General features: G+C 52.0%; 5 protein-coding genes across 5 annotated transcripts; 3 read left to right on the forward strand and 2 right to left on the reverse strand.

Moving 5' to 3' along the window:
• Positions 1-248: 248 nt before the first annotated feature.
• Positions 249-1,490, forward strand: MYCFIDRAFT_45283 (uncharacterized protein; the record flags this gene model as incomplete). Its single annotated transcript, XM_007924322.1, has 2 exons — positions 249-1,020; positions 1,069-1,490. 2 exons carry the CDS (start codon positions 249-251, stop codon positions 1,488-1,490), a joined length of 1,194 nt encoding a protein of 397 aa, XP_007922513.1.
• Positions 1,491-2,423: 933 nt separating this feature from the next.
• Positions 2,424-4,542, forward strand: MYCFIDRAFT_72590 (uncharacterized protein). The gene is made up of 2 exons (XM_007924548.1): positions 2,424-3,801; positions 3,856-4,542. The coding sequence occupies exons 1-2, from the start codon at positions 2,787-2,789 to the stop codon at positions 4,293-4,295; spliced, it is 1,455 nt and encodes a 484-aa protein (XP_007922739.1). The 5' UTR covers positions 2,424-2,786; the 3' UTR covers positions 4,296-4,542.
• A 209-nt stretch (positions 4,543-4,751) lies between these two features.
• MYCFIDRAFT_214200 (uncharacterized protein) lies at positions 4,752-7,790 on the reverse strand (the record flags this gene model as incomplete). The annotated part of the gene is made up of 1 exon (XM_007925442.1): positions 4,752-7,790. The coding sequence occupies one exon, from the start codon at positions 7,788-7,790 to the stop codon at positions 5,103-5,105; it is 2,688 nt and encodes an 895-aa protein (XP_007923633.1). The 3' UTR covers positions 4,752-5,102.
• Positions 7,791-8,392: 602 nt separating this feature from the next.
• MYCFIDRAFT_131279 (uncharacterized protein) lies at positions 8,393-9,532 on the reverse strand (the record flags this gene model as incomplete). The annotated part of the gene is made up of 1 exon (XM_007925443.1): positions 8,393-9,532. The coding sequence occupies one exon, from the start codon at positions 9,530-9,532 to the stop codon at positions 8,393-8,395; it is 1,140 nt and encodes a 379-aa protein (XP_007923634.1).
• A 593-nt stretch (positions 9,533-10,125) lies between these two features.
• On the forward strand, positions 10,126-12,942 carry MYCFIDRAFT_72591 (uncharacterized protein). The gene is made up of 2 exons (XM_007924549.1): positions 10,126-12,114; positions 12,172-12,942. The coding sequence occupies exons 1-2, from the start codon at positions 10,284-10,286 to the stop codon at positions 12,786-12,788; spliced, it is 2,448 nt and encodes an 815-aa protein (XP_007922740.1). The 5' UTR covers positions 10,126-10,283; the 3' UTR covers positions 12,789-12,942.
• Positions 12,943-15,999: the final 3,057 nt, after the last annotated feature.

A 15,999-nucleotide genomic window follows, 5' to 3' on the forward strand; every position in this document is an offset into this window, starting at 1 on the left:
GCCGGGAGCGTATCGAGCGCTTCATGGTTGGAACTCACATGGCTCAAGACCCGCAGAGTGGTGGAGAAGACAGGCTCGCAAGAACGACGGCTCACACGACCTCTCGGAGGAGTTGCTCGATCAGTTGATTACGAGAGACAATGCTATCAACACCTGCCGACAGCATATATGAAAGAGCGAGCCTCTCTTCAAGTGTACCACTGACTCCTTGTCCCTCGGCAGCTTCTCCTCCACGCTAGACTTCGAACATGCCGGTCACCAAACTTCCCTTCCACGCCGACCACATTGGCTCACTGATTCGGCCCGCCAGCGTGTCCGAAGCGCAAGAGAAGGCAGATGCAGGCCAGATTTCCCACGATGAGCTTCGCACGGTGCAAAAGCAGGAGATTGCAGAGATTGTGAAGAAGCAACAGGACAACGATGTGCGAGCATTATGCTCGGGCGAGTTCGATCGCAAGTACTATTTCAGCGGTTTCTTCGAGAAGCTGGATGGCTTCAAAGAGGTCAGTCCTGTGCCATGGGAGCTTGCGAGACTCTCTGCTGCACCGATCGCGGCATTGAAGAAAGCTGGCAAGCAATATCCAATGGCAGCGATCTGCGATGGCAAGATCAAGTACTCGAAGAGTCCTTACCTTGAGAACTGGAAGCTGCTACGCGATTGCGTGCCTCAAGAGCAGTGGAAAGACTGCAAATTCACTATGCCCCCTCCGTGCTACTTCCACTTGCGTCTTGGTCGTGGCAAATGCTACAGTCCAGAGGCATACTCGAACGATGCAGATTTCTTCGCGGATCTTGCTGCCGCATATAGGCAGGAGTTTAAGACGCTGTACAAGGAAGGTCTTCGCAACATTCAGATCGACGATCCGACATTGGCGTACTTCTGCTCAGAAGACATGCTGAAGGGTCTTCGTGCGGATGGCGAGGATACTGACAAAATGTTCGAGCTGTATCTGAAGGCTCACAACGACTGCATTGCGGATCGACCAGACGACCTTCACGTCGGCTTGCACATTTGCAGAGGTAAGATGGGTGTCTGTCGATAGGCAGTGCATTACTGACGCGTCGCAGGAAACTTCTCCAAGTCGATGCATTTCAGCGAGGGATCGTACGAAGCGATTGCCGAGCAATTCTTCAAGACGCTCAACTATGACACCTTCTATCTGGAGTACGACAATCCTCGCAGCGGCGGATTCGAGCCGCTTCGCTTCTTGCCAAAGCACAAGAATGTCGTGTTGGGTGTAGTGACCACAAAGGATCCGCAATTGGAAGACAAGGAGCTCATCAAGAGCCGGGTGTTGGAAGCTGCGGAGATCATCGCCAAAGGTCAGGGTCGAAGTGTGCAAGAAGCTCTGGAGAACATCGGTATCAGTCCACAATGCGGGTTCGCCAGTGTTGCTATCGGTGCTGAAGGTATGGATGAGGAGAAGATGTTCAAGAAATTGGCACTGGTTAAGGCGGTCGCCAGAGAGGTGTGGCCCGATCGACCTTAATGGATGGAGCTTGCACCGAGCTTGCAAGGACTGGGATCGGTGAGCTGGGCTGACATGATGGGCTGGCTAGATGATTGGCATGTGAAAGTGAGAGATGGTTTCAACACTGTACCTTTGGACTGGGCGGGAGAGCAATGTGAGCATGACACGATGAGGTGATCAGGTGACGAAAAGATGTAAAATTGGCCAAGAGAGGCATTGATGTGCTGTAGCATTGGAAAATGGCGCGCACATTCTCGCTTGTTCCCAGATGAATTTGCTGATCAAGCACACTATGATACAGTACTGCGCTCGCCTTTCGCGCAGCAGTGCATGTTGCTTCTCCGGAAATCAGTGGACGGCAGAGTCTTGGCGATGGAGAACAGCAGCCTATTAAAACGTTGGTGCCCAGCACATGCGATATGCGATACGATAACGACGAGCGTGGAAGCATAGACGCCACAGACGCCCCATTAGCCCGGCCGGGGTTTGGGACGATTCCACGTCGGGCGGACGGGCGGGTTGAGTCGCTTGGCTCTGGTGTGCTTCGCATTGGTGATCTTTTGGGTCAGAAAGGCGGTCTCGAGAGACTACTGTAGCTGCTAGTAGAGCGTGCGAGCAGAGCAGATGTGCGGTGCGGTGCGTGTTGAGCTGGAGCCAATGCCCGCAATGCCCGTAGCTGCCACTCGCGCGTCTGCAGGGCCACGCTCTTGGCATCTTTTCTGCTCAGGAGTCAGCAGTGCTGGCTGCCGCTGCCATTGTGAGATAGCGGGGCAAGGGCGAGCGCGAAACCTGAAACGAAGAATGTCCGGCAGACGAGCAGCTCGCACGAATGCATTTGATGGGCCAATGGGAGGCCAGGAATGCATGCCCAGTCGAAGCAGCGCCGCCGAAGTTTGGAGGAGAAATAAATTCAGCGAGACCCTGGCCGCAAACTCTCGTCGAAAAGGCCAGCTCAACTACTGTACACTTAGTACTGCCAACCTCGCTCCTCGTCGTGCACCACCACTACCACAATCACCTGCAGCGCTGCCTCCTGCCAGCCGTTCACTCTTTCCGCAGCTTCTTGTGAGACATTGGAGTGCTGGCCCCACTCATTGGTCGTGTCCCTCCTGGATGGAAAGATAACAGCTCCCGCCTCCCAACCGGCAAGCTCCCTCTCAACCGACCATTCCATCGAATACTGCAACTGCGTGTGTAATTGCTGCAGCGCACCGTCTGTTCTCGCCCTCGCCCTCGCCCTCGCCCTCGCCCTCGCCCTCGCCCAAAACCTCAACCCGCACTCATCGTCCATTTCCGCCCACAATCTCCGCCAAGATGAGCACGACAGCCTTGCCGCACAAGGCCGCCATGAGACGCACCGCCACTGTCGACTCCATGCCCTCCACCGTGTCGAATTCGACGGCAGCCACGCCAAACGACTCACCCACTGCCTCGGCATCATCGACATCCCTGTCCTCCCTGGGGTCTGTCGAAGACTTCCAGAAAGAGCCTGCGCGGAAGCTTGTTGACACCTACGGAAACGAGTTCCAGCTCCCAGACTACACCATCAAGGACATCCGAGATGCCATTCCCAAGCACTGCTACGAGAGGTCAGCTGCAACTGGTCTCTACTATGTGGCACGCGACATTGTCTCCTTAGCCACCACCTTCTACCTGTTCAACCGCTTCTGCACCCCGGAATACGTGCCTTCGATGCCTCTCCGAGCTGTGCTCTGGGCTCTGTATACCTTTGTCCAGGGTCTTTTTGGCACCGGTCTTTGGGTTCTTGCCCACGAGTGTGGTCACCAGTCTTTCTCGCCCAGCAAGATCCTTAACGATACCGTGGGTTGGTTCTGCCACTCTGCCCTGCTCGTCCCGTATTTCAGCTGGAAGATCAGCCACGGCAAGCACCATAAGGCCACTGGGAACATGGAGCGGGATATGGTATTCGTGCCTCGCACACGTGAAGAGCATGCCTCCCGCACGGGATATGTGCTCCACGAGATGCACGAGCTGTTGGAGGAGACTCCAATCTACACCGCTACCATGCTCATTGGACAGCAGCTTGCTGGATGGCCTCTTTACCTGCTCAAGAACGTGACTGGACACAACAACCACGAGAAGCAGCCAGAGGGCAAAGGCAAGGGCAAGAAGAATGGAAACTTCAGCGTCAACCACTTCATGCCAAGCAGCCCGTTGTATGAGAAGAAGGATGAGCATCTCATTCTGCTCTCGGATCTGGGTCTCTTCCTTGTGGCTTCCGTCTTGACTTATATGGGTCGCACATACGGTTGGACCAATCTCCTGGTCTGGTATTTCATCCCGTACCTTTGGGTGAACCACTGGCTCGGTAAGTAGACCGGGAATCGATTTGTGGCGTGCTCCATGCTGACAGCAATCACAGTTGCCATCACCTACTTGCAGCACACCGACCCATCGCTTCCACACTACACTGGTGATGTGTGGAACTTCACCCGCGGCGCCGCTGCCACCATCGATCGTGAATTCGGCTTCATCGGACGCCAGCTGCTCCACGGAATCATCGAGACACACGTCCTCCACCACTACGTCTCGACCATCCCATTCTACCATGCCGATGAGGCTACCGAGGCCATCAAGCCTATCATGGGAAGCCATTACCGAGCAGACACCAAGGATGGTTCCATCGGCTTCCTGAAGTCCATGTACAAAAGCGCCCGCTGGTGTCAATGGGTTGAGCCAAACGAGGGTGCCAAGGGTGACCAGGCCAAGGTGTTGTTCTTCCGTAACAGGAACGGTCTCGGCCTGCCACCAGCGAAGCTCCAAAAGAAAGGTATGACAATTGGCGATGATTCTTCTTCATGAGGTGCAAAGAGATCGTGTTTCGTCGGGCATTAGCGAGCATGATGGCGCAGATGTCGATTTATATTCCTGTCAATCGCTATGGGAAGATTTGGACAGCACCAGGCGCGGCGTTTTAGACGGTCGGGTACGCCTTGGGAAGGCTGAGGCGCAATATTTATCATGTAGAAAGAGCGAACACTAGATCAAAGAATCCCATAGACGAACTAGAATCGTAATGGCAAGTCGTACGTGACAAACCATGATCTTCATCGAGGATAGAAGGCGTGTAGAGTGGAGTGGAGAGATGCACGTAGCATGACATGCGAATACGCTCCAATCCTGATGCCTCATTATGCTGCGGAGGCTTCGGAAGCATAGAGCTCCTGCTCCCGCGAATGCGAGCTCCTCTCTTTTGTCGTCACCCATGTTGATAGGCAGCGATTCCCAAGAGCGAATCAATCTTCGTGTAGATCAAGCCTTTGTCACAGCATTCTCATTATGATCATGACCATCGTCCTAGATAACACAACAACAACAAAACCTGACCCTTCCACCATGACGCATGCACATGTGCCAGGAAGGTACTGTACTGTAGCGCACACACGCTCTTCTTCTTCTTCTTTTCCTTCTTCCACACACATACTGTTGGGGGTATCGACTTCGAAGCAAAAACAAAAAAAAAAAGAGAAGAAAAAAAGATCACAAAACCTTGACCCGCAAGTCCCGTCCCTCTTCCCACACAATCTTTTCTTCAAGATTTCGTGCCTCTCCTCTCCTTCCACGAAGAAGAAGGGTTTTTGAATATCTTCCCGGAACGCCTGAAGAATTTCAAAGCTTGAGCTTCATCGAATACTGGATTCGTTCCTTCTCCATCCATTCCCCCAGCATAGCATATCCAGCCCTAGCAGCGCGAACAGGAGTCGTAGCGACACCCAGGGGAAGTTTGTACTGACCTCCGAGCTTTGGAGGATCGAGTTTCTCATGCGCAGCCAATTTTTTCGTCCGATCTTTCCAGGACTTGGGAAAGACTTCTTGCAACATGTCGATGTCCAGCTTCTCTTCAGCCGCAGCGGCGGATCTTTGCAGCAGGACTTGCGTTTCGAGTAAGGTCGTTTGCGAAGGTCCTTCTTGCAATTGAGTACCGATCTCCAAGATTCTAGAGCCGAAGACTACACCCAATGAATTGACTAGTCCGTTCAATGGAGAGAAAGGTTCTGTTTGCCGTTTCACGAATCCGTAGAAACCTGTCAAGCTCTTCCAGTTCCGGTAAGATGGCGATTGTCGTGGATCGGCTGCAGTGGCTGCTTCATCCGCGCATGTGAAAGCGAGCAGATAGCAGATGAAAGACTCTACAGCTTTCACAGCGGCCATTTTCTGGTCGAGATCAGATTGAGAAGCACTGATATGCGCGGATGCAGCATGCTTGAGTTCTCGTCCCAAAACTTCAAGCTTCTTTTGCTCAGTCTCCCACGCCTGTTGTTTGGGCGTTTTATTGCTTGGGTGACTCGAGAGCGGCCTCGCCGCTCCATTCGCCTGAGAATTGCTTCCTATGCTTGGCGTGCTGGTCAAGGCGGGAGGCGTATGGGTGGCGTTGCTGTCTTGTGATTGCTCCCTCTTCATCGCCGCAGACAAAAAGTCCTTTCTCGTGCTCGGTGTGACGTGCTTTTGAGCAAGAGGTGAATCCATGTCCCGTGGCGCAGGGGTCGATGGTTCTTTGCGCTTCTCACTCTCGTCAGAATTCTTCCGCTTTGCTGAAGATTCCGGCTTGTCGTCGTCGTGTAAAGGTCGTTTCTCGGCTGCTGTTCGCTTCTCCGCCTTTTCAGAAGGTTTATCAACTTGCTTCGCAGGCTGCTTTTCTTCTACAGCCGGCTTCTTTTTCTTCTCAACCGGGCCAACCTTCTGGGCGACACCCTTGGTCTTCGCTGGAGGTTCATCTTTGCGCTCTCCATTCCGCTTCGATTCTTCTGGAGCTGGGGGCTGAAACATGCTCTTATCAGGCTTCGGCCGCATTTTCAAGATTCGCGCGATGTCTTCTCTCCGCGCACGCTTATACCTGAGCTTGATCAGAAGACCTGGCTTCTCGCGCCGCTCCACCCTCAGAGCCTTGAGCGTCTTGCCTACCATGATCTCATCGTCTTGTGAGAGCTCAGGGCTTTTGCCTCTCGCCGCAGAGATCGCTTGCGGCCGCACTCGTTGCTCTGCGTCAGATCGCACTGCAGGACTGCTGGAATTGGCGCGGAAGCCATTGCGCGGTGCAGGTGACTTATGCTTCGTGACACCGCTTTCAGATTTTCTGATTGGCGTGAGCTTGCTGCTTTTCTCCTTCGAGGTAGAGTTCGGCGCGGATAGATCTGATGATTGCGACGCTGATCTAAAATGCGCACGAGCCTCGATGGTCTTGGCAATGTTGTCAGGAAGAGTTGGTGACAGCCTGGGCGGCAAGCGATCCTCTTCGTCTTCGTCAGATTCGTTTTGCTGAGACGGCTTCTCCGTTCGAGATTTCGCAGGTGACAGTCGAGGGGGTAGTCTATCTTCATTGTCGCCCCGGGAAGCCGCAGGTTTAGGCGAATTTTCGCCATGTGGAATCGGTCCTGGCGACAGACGTGGTGGCAGGCCGGGAGACAGCCGTGGTGGTAGACTCTCATCTTCTCCTGCTTTGCCGACATTTGCGACCTTCCCGTTACTCACAGCATCCCGCTCTGGCTTACGCACGTCTCTGGCACTGGCCTCCCTCTTCTCCACCTTGATGCTCTCCACCTTCACCTTCTTCGCAGCGGGCTCGGTCTCACGAACGTCTTCCTGCTTCTCTCGAGCAATCCTGCCTCCAGCATCATCCCGCTTGCGCTTCAGATCACCCTGCTCTGGCGATTTCTCCCTTTTCATCTTCTGTTCGTCCTCGCTTTCTTCGGCAACTGCCGCCAGCATCTCCTGCGTCTCGGCCTTGACTCTCTCAACTGGTCCTTTCACGGCGGGCTGCTTCGCTGGCGCATCACCACCGTTTTTGGCTGCATCGTTCTCTGGAGCAACAGGCCCTCCATTCAGTTTCTTCTTATACGCATCCAGACTTATTTTCTTTTTAGGAGCACCATTCGGCGTGTTTGCGCCAGTCCCTGGGCGAGTGCTCCCAGATGTGCCTCCATTCGTCGCGTGCGGTTCCCACGTTGGCCGACTGTTGTGCAGCAGGAACATCTCCTTGCCGGGCTCATAGTAGTGAAAGGTTAAGTACTGAATGCTCTCGTGCTCGGTGCGAAAGTCAAAGGGTGCAGTGTACGTCCACTGCAGCGCTTGCGCCTGGTAATGGTGCCGATACTTGACGTCGTCGTCTTGCGGTATGGTCATGATATAGGGATCGGGCGGGATGTGGTCTCGCATACGGACGAGAGCGGCATCGATGGCGTCCAGATCGGCCAGCTCGTCTTTGTTGGGCTTCCATGTCGCCGTTGGTGCCTGGGCCGGTTTCTGTGCATGTGTCGCAGCGGCGGGCGGGCGCTCTTGTGCCTCGTCCGCCGCGGGCATGGTCTCGCTCTCGCGCGGATCTTACTCGCCGCTGGACTTTCGCATCAGGGAGGCCGAAGCGCGGTGGAGTGTGAGCGCAGCATTGAGCGAGCGCCTGCCTGAGTCGTTGCGATAACCAGGGTCGTTCGTCGCCAGCAGTCGGCGCGGGCGCAGGAAGAACCAAAGCCAATGCGAAACCGCAAGTCTGGCACGAGCTAATGCGTGACACAGTGTGTGCGACGTGAGTGTATGCGATGGTCGGTGTGGGTGTCAGCGCAGACAATAGCAGCGTGGTCGTGTTTACCTTCGAGTGTACGATAGCGATCAAGCAAGCAGCTGTTGACGAAGCGAGTTGCGCCCCACTGCGCGGACCTCCCTGCAAGCGACGCTGGGCGACTAGTACACAAGGCGGACAGTATCAAAACGACCAAGACATAGAACATCGTCACAATAGTGCTAATTGAGAAGTCTTTTCATATGGTAATTGCGACATGTTGCACACAAAGCGCCATCGAATCTGCTCCGCACTGAGGCTGACGACCAAGTCCATACTGTGGCCAACGCCACGTGAAAGATGTGCGCATTCGCTTGCCTGCAATACAGCATCGTATTGCAGTGCATGCTCATAATTCATCATCATCTGTTTCAGCATCCTCTCCGATATCTTTCGTGTTCGCCATAGTAGCTGGTATAGGCTTCTCCGCACTTTCATGAGCCGTCTTCCTGTTATTGAAAGGCAGCTTTCTTGGAGGAGGCAAGTCTTCGTCAAGGTCCATGTTCTCGGTCGTGCCTCCTGCACGTTGACCTCTTCCTCTCGAGCTCTGTAGCGATGCAGTTGTTCCCACCGCTGACTTCTTATCCACATTCTCATGTTCATTCTCGCTATCTGTCGTCGCATCAGCATCAGATGGTTCTGGAGTCATCTGCTCTCTCCTTGAAGCACCATCGGCATCATCCGTGCCGTCGACCGTTTCGGCATCGTCGTCATCATGCTGCTGTTCCTCAGGCGACGGTGGTGCTGCACTGTTGGCTTTTCTCTTGCCACCACGAGATGCCCCTGCTTTTCTCGAGGTCCTTGGGGCTCGAACAGAACTAATCTCTTCCGCAGCAACCGGATCAACCTTGGCGCCATTCAAGAGACGTTGCTGGTCCCGAATCTTCAGCTTCTTTGCATTGAGCAATGCCGCAAATTTGCTGAGCAATTCCTCTTCGTGCTCCCTCTTGGCCTTTACTAGCATATCAAGCTCAGTCGACAGCTTTGCAATTTGGTCCTTTTGAGTCTGGACAGAAGCCTCGAGCGTTGCCAACTGGTCTCGGAGTCCATCGGACGTTGCTGCTGCAACGTCGACCCATTCCATCGGCACAACCTCTTCATCTTTCTGGTCGAGCTGGATGGAGCCAAGTCTTTGCGTAATTCCGCCAATGTTTCTCCGAACAGTGATCGTGGACGTGGATCCGCTAATGGCGGCCACCGTCTCCACACCCTGAAGAAACTCTGGCAGGGTCCCGTCGGGCTTTTCGCGTAAAAGTGCAAAACGCAAGACCGTCTTCCACTCTGCGAGATCGCCCGTGTAATTGCGTTCTTGTAGCGACTTGACATCGGCTTCCTCAATAGCTCCGATAAATGCCACGTACTGGTCAGTGCCGATGAGCTTGAGATCCAAATCTCTGCGTCCATTTCTGCCGACATTCAGCAACAAGTGCTCGGACTTGTGGTCTGTACGACGCAGACGGAGGATATGCTCTTTCTGCTTGGGAGTCATGATTCGAGTCTGAAGCACGCGTGGATTCTGTGTTTCTCCTCTGTCTGAAATTGATGTGATATTGGCTCAGATACAGCCTGCACCCTGAGCCGAGATCAAAAAGCCGGGGAAAATAATTGAAAGGAAGAGTGTCTTGCCTGTTCCCACGTTCTACGCCGTTATTCGATGCTGCGGCCCGTGGTGGTGCCTGGGCCTTGTTGATCGTGCCGCGTCGTGGTCCTCGCACCTGTTGCCTGGGCACTTCAGATTTCGCAGCGACGCGTCAATTGAGGGCATCAAGTGATCCGGCCACCTGGTGCAGGACACAGACGAGTGGAGGCCGAGACTTGCTGCTGAGGTGTCGTGTACGGTGTACCTGTATTGGGCGCAAGCAGGGTGCACATTAGAGTTTCGCTAGACGCGGTTGGCTCGCGGAGAGAACCGAATGAAGGAAGGTCGGCGCGCGTCTGCGCATCCGGGCCCGTGTGGCTAGAAGATAAGATGCGAACAGCACCATCCGCCCATGCAGGAGACCGCATGAGCATGCGCATATCAGCAGAGCTTTCCCAAGGCCAGCACACTCCCTCTGGCGCGTGAAGTGCCACGAGGAGGAGGCCGTGCGGCGAGAGCAACTATCCGGAGGAAACAGAAACGTCGCATGTCGCATTCGAAACACGCACACAGACCCAGACCGACTTCCTAGCCACCACCACGCAGCAACGCCGCTGCCTTCCCACGACCACGCCCGTTCTCCTGCGCAGAAGGCGCAATCATGGAGTGCTGGGACGACGATGCCGACCTGCAGGGCGACTTCACGGCGTGTGCCAACGCCAGCACTGGCACCGGCCCACTGAGCATGTCCTCGCGCATCAGCACGCGCTCAGAGTCGGTCGCTGGCGATGAGGACTGGAACGTCGTCATACAGCCCAACGACGAACACAGCTCCAAGCAGGCCATACTATCCGCGAAACTGGCCGGCATCCCGCTGCCGCAGAATGTACCAACAAGTGCCCTGCTTGGCGGCACCATCAAGCGATTGGGAAACAAGCCGTCGAAGCAGAAGATTGATGACTGGGACAATGACCTGGAGATGATGGACAAGCCCTTGCAGCTGAAGCCACGGACAGAAGCTCCCGGTGTCCTATCTGGCGAAGACTTCGACGATTTCGATGATCTGGAAGGGAGCCTTGGCATTAGGTTTGCTGGCAAGAACAGCACGCGAAACCGCAGCGGCTCTGCCTCAGTGATGAGTCCGAGCTTGGGTTCAGCGACGGCAGACAGCGAGGTCGATGACCTTGGAGGACTGGAGCTGCCAGAAGGGCCAATGGATTTTGAGGCCATCCTGAAGAAGCGTCGAGCTGCCGATGCCGATCTGACAGATTCCCTGCCCAATTCCCAGCCCAACTCTGCTGTAGTCGACCAGCAACCTACCATGAATCTGCACAAGAAGTCAAAGCTGTTCTCAGATGATCACGACAATTTTCTTGACGACCTGGACTTCGGCGAGAGCGATGTGATCAATGTCAGGAAGCGAACTACCAACAGAAACGTGCAAGTAAAGTCGACCAAGCCTCTCTCTTCATCATCACGCCCAGCCACCACACTCAACTTTCACGATAAACCTACAGACAAGCCTATATACAATCGATCTCATATACCGCGTCCGGTCTCTGGCACTCGACATACATCAAGACTAGACCCAGTGTTCGAGAGTGGAGCCTCTCACGCTCCTCGTGAAAGACGAGGGCCGACTACAACGAGCTCGCAACTGCTCCGTTCTAAGCGATCGGCGCCAGCATTGCGAAATCAGCATAGTCATGGCATTTTGTCCAGCAAGCCATCAGTGCCGTTCCTACCTGCAGGCGTCTCGAATCATCAGTCGCCACATATTACTGCCCACAGAGCTATGCCGTACCATTTGCGACGAGATTCAGATCCGAAAAGACAAGGTGCTCAATCGCCACCACCAAGACCCAGCTCACGCCTGTCCAACCAAGTTGCGCCAGACACCCCGTCTCGGGTACCGAGAGCCAGGGAGAATATAGCACCGCCCTCACTGGCACGCGAGGCCCGATCCAAGCAGACCATCAAGCAGCCTAACAGGAGACGCCACTACGGCGATGGATCTGAGCTGGAAATATTCGACGACTTGCCGACATCCGTCACCAAAGAGAGCAAGTTCATTAAACAACCCGTGGGCCGTGGTCCGCCGAAGCAGAGCACTCTCAGGCGGACACAAAGCCGGAGCGACTTTGTCGATCTCAGTAAGCGAAATTCGGCAATATCGACTGTGACCGCGATCCCGGATAGAATCATGACGCCAGCGCCACCTAGAACACCAGCCAGTCCCACCAAGGGATTCTATGACAATGTGCCCTCTGCTACTCCAAGCTACTTGCGTGACACCGCTGCCAGTAGAATTGCTAGAGAGACTAGACTCGCAAACCAGCCACGGCCAAGGAGTGAAGGGCCTCTTCAACCACTGACAACGAATTGGAAAGCACAAGTTGCCGCGCGGAGCCCATTCAATAGTCCCAGTGCTCAGCGACAGAAGAGCAAAAGACCCGGGCTGATCGCAGGCATTGGATCGCATGTTGTCAAGAGTGAGTGCTGAGCGCAATTACAGGCTTTCGTGGCAATGACTAATTGAATTACTCTAGGCGAGAAAGGCATGATTTATAATCCGCAAACACTTCGATGGGAAGGGAACGAAAACACATTGCGTGAATTCGACATACCTCCGTTGGAGACACCGACACCGTCGCTACGACCGCGATCATCGTACATAGAACGGGAGAGGATGCACCAACGATCAAACACATCACCGTCGCGGCCAGCGCTCATAGCTCATGTTCCAACGGGAAGCGGCTACAACATCCAAGTACAAAACGGGATGGTTTTCGACCCACAGCAGATGAAGTGGCTGAAGGTCAAAGCGGGACGAGATGTCTCAGGTCAGATGTCTCCCTCCGTGACCGACGTCGAGGACGAAGAAGATGCATTCGCAGGCATCGATGATCTTAAAGATGAGAACAACCCAACTCTTGGCACCAATGCGCTTGGTGGCGCCCAGGACTCGCTGCAGCCGCCTGGTGCAGACTTTCACGAGGAGTTTGACGTTGGCGATCGTTTCAAACAACTTCAAGAGAATGAAGAACAGGTTTGGAGGCGTATGTGCGGCGCTTGGTTCGTCAATAATCAGGAACGACCTGACGATGGACGGTGGCGACGAGCAATCCGAGATGTTGTGCCCGCAGAAAGCATGGCCGGCTTCTAGTACGAGCCGGCGCCTGGAAAATATGCATTCACTTTCACCTGCAGATAATTGTACTTACTATATACCCTGCAGTGGCGGTTGGATAGTTTGACGGTTTGGCAGGCATGGATGAGCACGACTAACGAGATGATGAAGCAACCAAAATTTTGTACCGATCTCTGCGAGCATATCCATTTCCGTATCTATGCCATGTGCTGGTTGAGGATGTTGCTGGCATGGAGTCATGGACTCGGCGTTGCGGTTCTGAGCACGACGGCGTTGGACACAGCACCTCCTCTTTGCACCAACCACAACGCCAGCTTCGCAGCACGTGCTTCGCATATCATATGGCTAGAAGTCTTGGCCTGCCTGACCAAGACTCCGACCTCACTTGGCATTGAGAACAGGCAGGTCGTTACAACGCCTCTTTCAGCTTTCACGCTGCACTGCACTGCACTGCAACCATTCGCGACGGCTGTTTGTACAGCGTGTGCGTCAAAGCCAGGGAATTTCTGGCGGAAGCGAGCCGAACCAAATGCCTGTACTGCTTCCCCCAGGGTCCCTGCTTGCTGGGTGAGGAGTTCAGGTGGCTTTTATCCGGGGTTTCTTCAGTCACTTCACCCCGCTGATCGCGGGGATTTGGTCCATACGTAAAATCGGCTTTTCTTAGTAGGCTATACGTAAACATCGATATGGTGGTAGGTTCCAGTCCTATATAGATATCTAGGTATATGCAGTATTAAACCGCGAGTCTAAATATTATATTAGCGAGGTTATCCGAGTATATAGTAGCTATAGACCTTACTACTACCGATTATTATATAATCCCTTAGTAGGCGCGTCTACCTCTATTCTAGCGCGTATTCTATCTCTTTATAATATAGTATTCGCTACTATTACTATTACCGTCGATATAGTAGCTCGGAAGGGTAGAAGGAAGAAACGCGTACGTACTAAACGGCTTACCGAGACTAAGAGGCTCGAGAAGGTAGTAGAAAGGGTTATATCGAAGGCTTAAGAATAGAGGTTATAAGATAGGCGCTTTAGTCTAAAAGAACTATATAAGAGCGAGGGCGCCGAAGGCTTATATTCGCGTGTTTATTAGCGATTGCGAGGTCGTAGTTTATACCTAGGTCGCGAGCTAACTAATACTAAACTTAGTAAGAGCTAGGAATTAGCGCTAGCGGACTATTGTCGAGAAAGAGACGCTATAGGCATGTTTCTTCCGGTATCGCTTATTATAGTAGTTACTATAGATATACTAAAGGACTCGCTAGCGGCTAACTCGCTAGCGGCTAGTAATAGTGCCCTCGTAATAGCACTATTCGGTATAGACTAGGCGGACCGCTTCCTAGCTCGATATAGCCTTAGTAAGGTTAAATCTAAACCGATCGAGAAACAGCGTAAAGAGGCCTATAATCTAGCTATTATAAGGTCGTAGTTTAATCGATTTAAAGCTATATTACGGCGGTTGAAGGTAAAGCCTTAGAATATATAGAATTTCGACGAAACTGGTTTTCGGATTAGAATTAGAGGCTGCGAATATATAGTAACATAGGATACGAAGCGCCGTATATAGACTAAATGCGATACTAATCGTACTTACGTTACTATCGTCGAGACAGCTAACGCGTATAGCAATATAATAGATTATTAGTTAATTGTTAAAGGTATAATAGTATAAGAACGATAGGTGCCGAAGGAAGGTAAGTCTACTGCTACTACTATTACTACTTCCGAGTCCGAGTCTACTGCCTAAGGCAATAATAACGTTACTTACTAACTACACCCTCGTTGTTAGGTAAGGACAACTTCTTAATTACTATTAACGAGTCTAGATATATAACCGACGACACTATAATGTACTATATCCGCTAGTTTAAGCGTAAGATAAGGCCTAACGATCCGAGCGAATAGAGGCTGTTATTATATAACAATTATAGCTCTTACTGCTTTAAGGAATTCGCTACCTTTGCGAAGAGATATAGGATTTAATTATAGGGCCTATAACTATATACTTTATACTTTATATAGCTATTAGACGTTATACTATTCTAAGTATATAAGACGAGGTATAGACAAGCAGTACTCGAGGCTATATACTACGGTGTTAGTAACTTTAGAATACCTAAGTTTGTAGAGGCTCTTTCTACTATTCGGGCGAGGACATTTACTTCCTATAATATAAGGTCGGCATTCCGTAAGACAGGCATATTCCCGGTAGATAGGGAGGTCCCTTATCGACATATTCGAGAATAGTATAGTACTACTACTAGAGATTAGAACTAGGAATTAATTTAGGAGTCGCTAGAATAGGAAGAAGCCTAGCAAATAGAAGCCTTAGCGATAGCGGAGAAAGCGATAGAGGAATACCTTATTACTATTAAGTAAGGCCGTTCTGCTAATCCCGCTATCGTCGACCTAAATAGCTAGTCTTACGCTAATAATCGCTACGTTAAAGAGGACCTTAGAAACTTGATTGCTTAGGGTATATTATCGTCGCCTCTACTAAACCGATATAGTCGTATACCGACCCCCGAATTGCCGTAATAGCTACTCGTTGCTTCGACAAGCCCTCGTACGATTAAGGTATCGCGTAAGGCTATATAATCTTGCCGCGACTTCCGACGTTCTTATCTAAAGCCGGCTCTAACAGACCTCGCTTTGCTATCGCCCTTATTTAACCTATTCTCGTTATCCCCTATAAAGGAGGCTTAGGCTATCTACGACCTATCTGTTAAAGCCGCTCTTTATAAAGGTAAAGAATATAAGCGTAAGTTTAATGCTATAAACACTGTCGAGAAGGTATAGAAGAGGTAAAAGGAACAGCCTAATCGCCTTGTTCGAGTAAGTGCTATTAAGGCTAATAAACTCCGCTCTTAGCTTATATAATAGGACAAGGAAATAGTACTCGATACTTAGTAAAGGGGACTACGAAACGCCGAGACTGCTATCGCTAAGGTACGTACCTATCGGTTAAAGTATAGTAAGGCCTTCTATATTGTTTTTAATAACAATAGCAAAGTTAAGTTTATAGAGATAGTATTACAGTTAGTCGCTATCGATAAGCCGCCGCTATTACGCGTCTTTAACCTTTAACTTCTTAATTGCGATAATACTATTATCTATAAAGATAGCACTCGTAAAATCGGCGATCCGTACGTAGATATTATTAAGAGATATAAGCGATATAACAAGGTTAGCGACGATAGTACCGTTACCGCGACGTAGA

The sequence above is a fragment of the Pseudocercospora fijiensis genome (assembly GCF_000340215.1).
Source record: "Pseudocercospora fijiensis CIRAD86 unplaced genomic scaffold MYCFIscaffold_2, whole genome shotgun sequence".
Classification (NCBI taxonomy): domain Eukaryota; kingdom Fungi; phylum Ascomycota; class Dothideomycetes; order Mycosphaerellales; family Mycosphaerellaceae; genus Pseudocercospora; species Pseudocercospora fijiensis.